Raw genomic sequence first — 12722 nt, forward strand, 5'->3', positions numbered from 1 at the left:
TATAATTCTTGGATACAAGCTCTATCTCTGTATCAGGTGGATCAACAATAAGATATTAATTGCCAGTGACATTAACAATGATGACATTGCTCTTAATTTCTTTCCTACGTAGTTGATTTCCTCCAACTTTTTGAGTTCCATATCGGCATTAACAAGCGTGGCAGTGGAGAAAACAGTAACGGATCATGTAAAAGAAAAGGAATTAGATCGATTAATGAAGAATTAAATGATTATTCAAACCTCGATAATTCTATGAACTTACCAAAGAGTCCTTTGAGCTTGTTTATATGAAGAATAGATCTGACAAATGGTAAGTTCTCCATCGATAATCCAAATAAGGAGAATGAAGAGAGAAAATGAGAAAACAATACAAAATATGGGAGAATGGAATCCAAGAGAGAAAAGATACCTTTGGAGTTAATTTATTATGAGTTCCAACATTGTGAAGGTCACTAATTAACTTTACTTGTTTGTATAAGGAGGTCATATATGAAACAAATTGCATTTTAATTATTGAAGTCAAATTGACGCTACTATGAAGTGGGAAATTCAGTAAATAATTGGAGTCAAAATCAAATTAAATTTATGTCGTCGCATTGCATTGCATTGCAGTAGTTGATTGTATTTCCTATTTAATGAAGGCAAAACTTTACTTGATAGATCAAATTTTAAATAGGTAGAAAATCACTAAAAATTTGAATAATCTAACAACGGTGATTTTCTATCTATTTTAATAAATAGTAAAAATATTTTAAAATAATATTTAATTGTATATAATTATATTTTTTATATGAATATTATTTTTATAGTTTGAATCGACCATTTAAAGTTTTAAACATTGAAATAGAGATATGAATACAAAGCACGTGAATAAATTCTTAATATGCATATTGCTCTTTCTTAATATTGATATAATGAAGCAATCTATATTTAATTTACAACTATTATAGGCAACTTTTATTGAATTAATGAAGCAATTACAACTTTTATAGGCAACGTAGGCCGGATAATTTAAATGTAGGCATTAATTCTGGGAAGGTAGCCCGTATCCGTATCCGTATCCGTAAGCCATCTTAATTTCTGTCGTAGCAATTAATGCCACTTTTGAAGTCCAAAAGCGATTTGGGTAAGCACAATAATTCATATCACCTGAGATACCTCAATTATTAGTATGAATCTGGTTTCTGATCGGACGGTTCGAATTGAAACTTAAACGATGCATTGCCTCAAAGGATCTGGACCCTTCCACCAGTCCTGATTTTGTTTGATCTGCAAAATTGCATAATGCAAATTAAATTAGGTTAAAATTTACGAACCAATATGTAATGACCATAATTATCTTCTAATATTATTACAGCACAAATGAAAGAATTAAATATTGTGGGGGAAATAAGTTTAAATTGAAGGATAATTTATCCGCAGTCTCCGTTAGCACCTTTTCTTTTTTGAATGGAACCAGGCAGTGGCTGCCATGTTTGGAATTTATAAATAACATAAGGTTTATACAGGAATTACATATCACCAATGCATCAGTCCACTAACGCTGATTGCCCCAAATCATTACAACATACTAGTAAAGCACTAATTCATGTATAACTATCTAGCTTTTAATTAAACTGTACTCAGTGCAGTACCGCTTATTCTTCTTCCGCAAAATCTCTCCCAAAGTGTTGCATGTCTCACAATCCATTGCGCCACTAGATCAGTTGGTTGTTTTTTGTTTTCAAATAACCAAGTGTTCCTCTGTCTCCAAATCATCCAACAGGCTGAACTGAATAGCATTTGCCATTTCCTTCTCATCAAGCTACTGCCCCTTGATAATCTTGAAGAATTTCTCCATACTTCCACCACTGAATCGCCCTGAGCCAGTATATTCAAATTGATCTGGCCTTCCACCTTGCTCCAAATCTGTAGGCTATACCGGCATTGAAAGAACAAATGCAATGTTGTCTCCAAGGAACCCGAATCACACATGGGACATGAGACATCGATACAATTAAAGGACCTGAGCATTAGGATCTCTCTAGTTAGCAGCCTATTTTTTTAGGAGCAGTAATTAGAAAAACTTGACAGAAGGTGGAATGAGAAATCGCCAAATTGAATGAAATTCCCATCTGACCAAACCGCCCCCCCACCATAGTCTAATACATAGATTTAGCATAGTAAATTCCATCAGCTGACCACCTCCAAATGAGCTCATCCGACCGGTTTTCATCCAGAATTGTGTAAATCTCAACCAGTTCTGAAACCATTTGAAGTGACCAGGCCCTATTAGAGCACTTGCTTCCCAAATGGATAAATGGTAAATCTCCCCAGTGATCATACCAGAACGAGATTGAGTGACCATTACCGATAATCCACGAGGTAGACCAATTAAAAAGGTGCTTAATAGAGATTAGATCTCCCCAAAAGAATGAAGCTTGTTTAGACCAAAGCATTGGACCCACTGTAAAATTCCCTTGCCAGCTTAATCTGGTGACCATTTTGGGCCATATGGACTGAGGCTCCCTGTATCCTTTCCACCACCATCTGAGTAGCAAGGAGACATTCCTCAGTTAAAAATCTGAAATTCCAAGCCCCCCCCATTTCTTCGGCTGACAGACCAAACCCCAGTTACAGAGGGAAATCGCTCTTTACTGATTACCAGACCTTCCCCAAAGGAACAGTCTCCTGGCTTTATCAATCCTTGCTAGAACCCACTTCGGTAATTTGAAACAAATCATGTAGTGAACTGGTATGGTGGATAATACACTCTGTACCAGTTCCAGTCTTCCACCCCTTGTTAGCATTTTGCATTGCCAACCCGCCAGTCTATGCTCAATTTTCTCCACCAGAGGCAGGAATGCTTGCTTGGTTGGCCTTTTTAAGGTTAGCGGCATTCCTAGGTACTGAACCGGAAATGTCGCCTGTTTGCACCCCAGTACCTCTCGAGCCCAACAAAGATCAGTGCTTGTGATGTTAATAGGGATGAAAATGTTTTTTCCAAAATTAACTTGCAAACCTAAGATTGATGTGAATAGCCTCAGGATTAATTTGAAGGTAATGAGCGAGTCCGGGTCGGCTCGAGCAATCACCGCCGTGTCGTTTGCATATTGAAACGCTACCACTGCATCCTTTACCTTATTTGATAGAGGTCGGTTAATCACCGAGTTGACAACCTGTATCATGCGCTGGAAGACGTCAACTGCCAAATTGAAGAGCATTGGCGATAGTGGGTCGCCCTGCCGCAAGCCGCGATAATGAAAGAAGGGTTGTGATTTCTGTCCATTGACACACACCGATGAGGATGAAGTGTGCCATAAGGTCTGTATCCATGCAATCCACCGATCTGGGAACGATCTTGCTTTCATTACCCTTGCTAGGAAATCCCAGTTCAAACAGTCAAAGGCCTTTCGAAAGTCAATTTTAACAAAAACTGTAGCTTTGCCGGAATGCGCGATATGAGTTAATAATTCCCTAGTTGTGACGAAATTCTCGGATATCTGTCTTCCGTGAACGAATGCGGTTTGATTAGGGGAAATGAGTTCCGGCAATCTCAGTCGCAGTATATTAGACAACACCTTAGCAATTAATTTAGGAATCAAGTTAAGAATGCTGATCGGGCGAAAATCAGAAGTGAATCTCGGTGCCTCAACTTTGGGAATCAGGATGATGTTTGCTTAATTGAACTGCTTAAGGTCTAGTCTATTTTCGTAGAAATTGGCCATTATCTCTAAAATTTCATACTTGAGTTCCCCCCAGTATAGCTTTATGAATTTGTTCAGGATTCCGTCTGGGCCCGACGCCTTGTTGTTGGCGAGTTGTTTAACCGCCGTCTCCACCTCTTCCATGGTGAATTCCACCCCCAATTGCTGCAAACACGAGTTGATTGGATATAGAGCTTCAGCTTTGAATGGGAGAACTTGTTGCTCAGTACGCAACAATTCCTTCATGGAGTTAGTGAAGACCTCTAGAATCTGGTTCGGATCTGAGACCAGTAGTCCATTTACCTCCAGTTCTTTGACCAAATTTCTACTTAAACGAGATGAAGCAAAGGCATGGAAAAATTTACTGTTGCGATCTTCATTAGCCAGCCAATTACATCTGGACCTTTGTTTCCATTTCAGTTCAATATTGTTCGCCAATTCAAAAGCTTTCTCCTTTATTTTCATTCTCAACCTAAATTCGCAATCTTGCAAAACCCTCATTTCCTCAATTCGGTCGAAGAAGCTTATCACTTTCTTACAGAAATCCAGCTTCCTGTCCAGTTCCCCAAAAGCCTCCATTTGCCATAAGGATAGCGCTTTATGCAGGATCTGGATCTTCTTATCAAAATTGCGAATCAGCCCTTGATGGCCGCCACTCTGTTGGCCCCACAAACCTTGAACCATGGCTTTCGACAGTTGGTAGTTGAACCAGAAGAGTTCCATTCTAGCCTCTCTCTTTCCTTGTTGAATCCCCTTGCAAATGAGAATCAAAGGTTGATGCGCGTAAAAGCGTATGCACAAAGTTTCAGTACAATAAGATGTACCTTTTAAACCTTTAACACGCGTTTGAGTTAAATTGCAAGTGCACAATTCTATCAAAGTAGTATTTGAGGTGTCGAACCACAGGGAGTATGATAAAAACTTAGTTTAAACTTTAGTAATATATTTCAGAAAATAAAAGGAAAGTAAAGTGCAATAAAAGTAAATTTCGGGGGGTTTGTTCTAATTAATCCTAAGTTTGGGTTCAATACCCGATTTGATTTGAGATGTCCTAATTAGGGTTTGCCTTCACGGTTAGGTTCTTCACCAAATTCCTAACCTTAATTTCTATAGTTCCGGCTTAGATTACAAATTGGTTACAATCATAATCTAAACCTAGAGTATTTGCATTCATAATTTGGTACTCTCCTCTCGTCCTAACTTCTTTGGATCCTTTGACAAAGAGATACCAAAGAGGGACTACTGCGATTTCAAGTACTAATTATGTAATTAACACAAATGATAGATCACAGAAATTAACATCAAATCCCATAAAACAATCATAACAAAGACAAATAACCGAATAAGATACAATTAAACAAGTTCATGCATTGACCTAAACCCCTAGAGAGAGAACTACTCCCTCATGGAGAGATCCATTACAAAAATTGGCAAAGTAAGAAGAAATGAAATAAAGGAAGAAATTACACCCTTTGACAAATCAAAAACCTCTATCTTGCCGACTTCTTGCTCAGGAAACTCTTCTTCTCCTTGCTTGAAAGCTTTCATTTTCTCCAGAATTTATCGCTAAGTATTGTGTATAGAGAGAGAATGAAAGAGGAGGAGATGTGTGTGGAAGATGGAAAGAGATGAGGATGGATGGAGAATGAACCCCCTCTTTTATAGCCAAGGACCATGCCCAATTAAGAGGCTAGGAAGTGGAGTTAGTGGGTGCTATATTTGGATTGTTTCCCAGAATGCCTTGTCCATGTTTGACTGTAAAAACGTGTCCAGGTTGCGCCAAAAATAGAAACCATGTTGAAAATGTGTATTTTTGACTTTCTGCGGGTCCAGTGCGGGTGCTCCGGGCCGCACTTCGGGTGATCTCATCCGCACTGGGAGAAATTTGATTTTTCATGTTGTAGATCTTCTCTCTAGTTTTCCAAAAAGTGGTCACAAGCCTTAATCGGAGTTACGAGTCAAAAGTTATGGCCGTTTTAAGTTCAGGCTCCAGTTATGCGTTCTGCTATAGTGCGTCCGCACTGCTACAGTACCATCCGCACTGCGTCTGCACCATCCGCACTGCGTCTGCACCATCCGCACTGTGGCTGCATCGAGATCCGCACTAGGCTTGGACTTTTCCTGTGCGCCCAGAGTGCGGCTGCATCGAGATCCATGCGTCCTCATCAATATCCGTTCATCCGCACGGATTTTGATGTATAGCTTATTATACCTTTTTAAAATTGGCGTGCGTCCAGAAATCCATCTAAGTACTTAGTGCAGTCATATCGCAAACCATGTGTCCGCACTGAGCATTTTTCTTCGGTTTTCTTCATTTCCTGCAAGTTAAAATCAAGCAAACACAGTAACTTGATTCTAGGTGTATTCTATTCACTTTATATTCAAAATACAAGATATTTGATATTATTTCGTGATAAAAATCAGATCAAATATGTATATAATTTAGGCCTATCAAAGGCGTGTGGTCTGAAACTAGAACCTCTAAGGCTTCCAAGGTAATAATGGGGTAAGCAGTGGTCCATTCATTAGAAGTGAATACCCGATCGAGTTTAGAAAAGGAAGGTACGAGTCTCTTACTCGTCCAGGTATATAGCCTGTTTTGCAGTTGGGTATCTCTAATTCCCACGTTTGCGATAAATAAATTGAAAAGATCCATTAAACGAAAACTATGCGTGCCACTTGATCTATCCACCAACCAACGGACTAGATTGAAGTCTCCCGTGAGTATCCACGGGTAATTGCTTCGGGCAGCACAGAGTCTGAGTTCTTGAATGAATCCCTCCTTCAAGGCATCATCTGTTGGTCCATAGGCATTTGATATGGTGAAAATTTCATTTGTACCCGTATGCCTAAGTTGAACCGATAAGGTGTGCCTAGTTGACCAGGATGCTACTAAGTGAAAGGAGCGCTTCCAAGCAATAATCATACCTCATGTAGAATTGATTGCTAAATTGTACGCAATTTCATGAGAAAAAAACGAAGGCAAGAAACGCACAACATAAGCAAAGTCAATTCGATTACACTTCGTTTCTTGAAACAACACCACCTCACATCTAGAATTTTTGATGATATTTCTTACAACATTACACTTCTCATCACTACCTAACCCGCGAACATTCCCAGACATTAATTTAAATTTTTTTGATATCATAAAAATTGATTAAACGACATCACAGCAAAATTGATTAAACAACATCACTTTCGTTTGGTCATTATTTCTCAAGCGTACGTAAGTTTGGTTGCTATTCATTCTTCACAATTTGATTTTTTTTTAAAGTTAGTGACTTTAAATGCCAACTAACAATTTCATTGATAAAAAACATATTTACAACGAGTCAAATAACTATAATTCCTAAATCTAAACTCCTAATTTATTCTCATTAATTTATCTAAACTACTTTTGTTAATTAACGGATAGAACTTACAAATTACTCCGTTAATCTTTGTGCAGAAGCGGATCTTATAAGTGTACCAGTATCACTGGTTCTGCAAGGAATCACAAGCCGAAGCCAGAAGCCCTGTGTTTTCCACGACCTAAGACCTTCAAGTATTAACATAATGTTTTCCTTTTTCCAAAACAGTGGCAGTTACTGTTATCGTTATCTTATTGTTTGAAGAGACAGAAGAATAGAGTTTATATAAAAACCAATGCACCTCTTTATAACAAATCTGTACCTCTTCATAACGGGTCAGGTTTTTGGATTCGAGTTTCCCATAACGAACGTACCAATTAATAAATCCAATAACTTTCAACATCTAATCCTAATTATTTACACCCTTAAACACTCTAATTTTTTTTTCTAACCTTCTTCACGATTGAATTCGTTTTCGTCTGATAGCTGCTGCACTCTGTCACACCCCGAGACAACCCGTCACGTATTTATACGTAAGGCGTACACACATCAAATATATTATCAATAAAATTCATAAATGCTACATCAATTTCACAAATAAAAGTCTTACAACAATAGCTAAGATAGTTCAACGGTGGTCACGACATACATGGTTACAAATACGATAACAACCATGCATGTTGAAGTGTACCAATTTACTGGAAAATAAACAAACGAAAACAAGATAAACTTAAGTGACATTTATCCTAAACATGGATCCTTTCGTTTTCTTTTACTCACGAACTTGTTCGTAGGCCTCCTCTTCATTACCTGGAACCCATATAAAATGGAACGGGTGAGAGATCGAACTTTCTCTCAGTGCGGGATTTAGTTCCAGCCCAGAGTTTATAAAACTTTTACTTTATTCTCACAAACATGAAAAGAAATATAATGCGTATGTCTTTTCTAAATGCAATGCATCTTTTATCATTACTTCTACTTTCATATACTTTCACATTCAAACATGCCTATCCAATGGGAAATCCATCCAACATTGGAAGGCCGCCACCTCACTGGGAAATCCAACCAACAGTGGGAGGCTGTCTTACTAGACGGGGAATTCACCCTACGCTAGGTCTTGACCCGCGACGAGAAATCCAACCAACGCCACATTAACGAGGGGTCCAGTCGAATACCAGACCCAATGTATACATCCCAATATGCAAGCATATCGGCCCCTGTTCACTTTCCTTATCCATTCATTTCACATAGAATCATTTAATCACACAATGCCTGCTATGCTCAACACAACCTACTTATGCAAGTCCATCCATCAATGTATGAATCTTATCCTTTCATGCAATTTATGTTCTACTCATATCATACGAACGTTCGAAACAACATGCATACATCCAACTAATGCCATAATGATAAACAGTTGAATGACAATAGACAAGTAAGATAGTATTATAAAGTCTAGGAAGCCCGCACCTGTTTGCGTAGTAAATTCTTGACCGTTATCTACGTCTCTTAGTTCCACAAGAATCGAACCTAAGAAATGAACATACCTCTAATTAATAAGGTTTGAGTTCACGTGTTCTTATTTTCTAAGTTCCCTATTTATTATTATAGTCTTAACATCTAAATTTAATTTGTTTAATGCTTTGATATTATAATACTATTAAGTCAAGCCAATTTAACAATTAAGAGAATGAAAACAATCAAAACAATTTGACACTTTATGTTAAGGATCATTTTAATTCACTTATTATATACCTTTGATAATCATAAATAAATAAACTAAGTCAGAATAATTTGGATGATAAATCTAGCAACAAGTTTTCCACATGTATCACGAATTTGAGACCACATCCATTTAATATTTATTAAGAGAATAATGAGTATCTATAATCAAAAGGAATATATTTTTGGTCTATTATAGATTACAACTTAATAATCAAGTATTTATCACTAAGAAAGAAATTAAGATTTTTGTTCGAAACTTTATTACTTGGAGTTTGCGGTTTAGAAAAGATACGCGCAGCAGTGACTGTTTTGGATGGTTCTCGGTGTTGGAGACTCCGATCGGGGTGAGGCCAGTGCTAACGGATCCGTATCTGTGAGCACTACAACTTCCATCTTGCAGGATCCTTGAGATTCCGGACGTATGGAGTGCAGGTCCCTGCGGAACTCGGCTGACTGGTTCAGCTCGGTTTTCTGATTTGAGTATGAACAACAGCCACGGTTTTGGCCATATCTCGGTGGTGGAAGCTCGGATCGAGGTGAATCTAGTGCTCAATCGTCCGTATCTTCGACCACTACAATTTCCGTGTTGAAGTCTAGTTCATATTCTGAACGTACGGATGGTAGTTCTTCGCGAAAGCTGACTGGACGGTTTGGATCCACCAGGGGTTCGGATCTGATTTGGGGGAGAGGGGAGGGGGCAGTGGAGGCTAGTAGGGGTGTTCAAATGGTTCGGTTTATTTGGTTTTGAACCGAACCGAAATTTTTCGGTTTAAATGGATCGGTTTTTCGGTTTAAATAATTCAGTTTGGTTTAGTTTTTGAGTTATTTCGATTTTTCTTAATTGGTTCGGTTGAGAAATTTTTAAAGTCATCTGAACCGAACCGACCGAACCCATACTTATAATATAATATTCAAACGGTTCCCACTCTTTTTCTCAACCCAACAATCTTCTTTTTGAAAACCAAACTCAGGTGCTGAGCTGTTCCCCACCAACTCTCTCTCTAACCCTTTTCCCACCTAAAATTACCTTGGCTCCCCACTCTATTTTTTTTTTCTGTTTTGAAAAACAAACGCTCACTACTCAATCTCACTCTCCTTCTCTCATGGCAGATTGCTCTCCTCCTCTCTCTCTAATACTCATGCGATCTTATTTTCTAATTGTTGTCTCCCTTTTTCCTTTAGTTCTTTCTGAATTTGACGTGCTGCTATTCTCTATTTCCTCTCGTTTTTCTGAATTTGACAGATTACTAAGTTTGATTGATCAAATAAAGAGATCAAGATGGTAAGTAAAGAGTTATCAATGGGCAGTTGTCTTTCATATTTTGCACTTTATTTTTTGAAAATTTTCAAGAACTTTAGGTGCTTTTTTTTTAGTCTCATGTCCTATTTCGGTTTAACCGAATAAACCGAAATTTAATTCGATTTGTTCGGTTCAGTTCTTAATCGGTTGATATGTTTAACTGGTTCGATTCGGTTTTATTTTTAAAAACCGAGAAAAAGTTTGGTTTGACATTTAAACTTCGGTTCCAACCGAACCGACCGTTTGAACACCCCTAGAGGCTAGGGTTGGAGGGGGGGGGGGGGGGTTATATACATGTGAGATTGGGGCTGCCTTCTACTTTTGGGTTGGGCTGAAATGAGCCTTTATGGGCCATAGTCAATTTAATTTTATCAATTTGGACTAAGAACATAAATCTGTTTCTGCTGCTTTAAATTTGCATCTTCACAGATTGACAATACTAGAATTATGGATTCGGAATATGAAATTATTTTCCACATAAGAGTTGTAGGTTTTTTTGTTATGATTCTAACGCAACTGGTTTCACCTTAATCGGAGTTTCCAGTGATGAGAAAAGATAAAAATGGTCGATGAAGGTCTGCAGTTTCCGGACAGAAATGTTTACTGACTTTACAATTTTATTGACAATCCTATGTTCGGAATTTTTGGTAGACTTCTACATGAAAGTTGGAGATCATGAAGTTATCTTTTTAGGTATTAAATTTCATTCAAATCCTAATAATTATGAGTGATCTGTGATTATAACACTAACGGTTGTTCATCTGAAAATTTCAATTGAAGTTAATTTCGGATGGTCGTCAGAAGAGATAGTTCATGCAGTTTTTAAATAAGGTTTTTATTAAATATTATATCTAAAATAGCGTGGCGTTACACACTCTGAATGTCCAATCTACTCACCGATACGCTTTGACACTCACCGCCGCACTCAGAAGGTCTGATCTACTCTCCGCAGTGCTCCAATGACAGAATCTACTCACCGTTGCACTCCGACGGCCGAATCTACTCACCGCCGCACTCCGACGGCCGGATCTACTCACTGCGATGCTTCTACGGCCGGATCAATTCACCACCTCGCTCCAATTGAGATAGATAGAGACCATATGCTTCAAGCTATGACAATACCACATTCTCGACTTCGGTTGGCTTTGCTCGACTCGACTCCCTCCCCTCTCCCTCGTCCTTTTCTCCGTTCAAAGAGATAGAGACATGAGAGAGGAGTATACTAGTATATTGGATTGAGATCTAGAAAAAAATAAAAAGAAGAAGAAAAGAAATAGAGAAATAGAGGAAGGGGAGCTAGATTTCTCGACCTCTCTCTTTTTCTCTCTGAGCGAAAGAGGGAAAGGGAGCGGCTAGGTCTTCCTTCACAATTTGATTTTGCCTTTTAAGTTTCCATTTTGGACAATAATTGATTTTTCAAAAAATTAGAACAAAAGATTGACAAACAGTATACGGGGAATTTGGTTTGTTGATGCTCATTTTTTTTACCCAATTGCAGAAAACCCTACACGTAAAATTGGGTACAATAAACAACAAATAATTTTTCAGCAAACAATGTAACTAAACTAACGAAAGCAGCCGAATCTATCTTGTAAAAGAAGAGAGAACGTGGAAGCAAGCTAACCTCGTTCTTACAGAGATTGGAGAAAAGAGAGAGAGAGAGAGCGGTGACGTCAACGGAGATGGACGGCGCCGAGCAAAATAGAGAGAAGAACGACTCCATGTTTTGCAGAGAAAACGACTTCATGTTTTGAGGAGAGCGAGGGATTTAGCGCAAGGTCGAGGGAAATTTAATGGTGATCGTTATTCGTTAAATTATATTTTAATTGAAGAGTTATGTACCTTAACGAGGTAAAAAAAATGAGCATGCATTTCACTAGGTCGACAAATATATTGGCAGGTTATAAAATGATATTAAGTAATTTAATTTTGTACCTGTTTAAAGAAAATAGTAAAAAGTATTTCAAAGGATGTAAATTTGACCGCTAATTACATTTTCATATGAAGATTGTGTTTAATGGTTTGAATTGACTGTTTGAACTTTGAAATAGAGATATATATCTATGAGGAGAGTTCAAATGCACCCAAATTTTTGTACACCCAAATGCACTCTATCTTTCAATTTTTTTTCTCCGTTTTCAAAGTCCAAATAGTCAATCCGAACCGTTAGATGTGATATATATATTAAGATGTGCTTGGAGATCAAATTTTACATTTTTTGAAATTTTTTTACTATTTATTAAGCTACTTTGAAAATCACTGATTTTACATTTTCTGGACCATTGGATTAGCGATTTTCAAAGTGGCTTAATAAATAGTAAAAAAATTCCAAAAAATGTAAAATTTGGTCTCCAAGCACATCTTAATATATAGATCGCATCTAATGGTTCAGATTGACTATTCGGACTTTAAAAATAGAGAAAAATAATAAGGTGCATTTGGGTGCATAAAAATTTGGGTACATTTGAACTCTCCTCATATATATAGTACAAGTTGATCCAGAATATGTATATTACCGCAATATTGCTCAATTATTATAATATATAGAATTTTTTTTTGGGTAAAAATAAAAATCACGGGTTTTCAACTTTTCATATCGAATCAAAATTTCGGTATACTCAATTCGGTACTAACTTTTGTGATTTTCATTTTAATTGA

General features: G+C 37.5%; 1 protein-coding gene across 1 annotated transcript; it reads right to left on the minus strand.

Annotated features, from left to right (window-relative positions):
• Positions 1-3659: 3659 nt before the first annotated feature.
• On the minus strand, positions 3660-4409 carry LOC144544288 (uncharacterized). The gene has a single exon (XM_078292743.1). It carries the CDS (start codon positions 4407-4409, stop codon positions 3660-3662), a length of 750 nt encoding a protein of 249 aa, XP_078148869.1.
• Positions 4410-12722: the final 8313 nt, after the last annotated feature.

The sequence above is a fragment of the Carex rostrata genome, chromosome 26, assembly GCF_964058835.1.
Source record: "Carex rostrata chromosome 26, lpCarRost1.2, whole genome shotgun sequence".
Classification (NCBI taxonomy): domain Eukaryota; kingdom Viridiplantae; phylum Streptophyta; class Magnoliopsida; order Poales; family Cyperaceae; genus Carex; species Carex rostrata.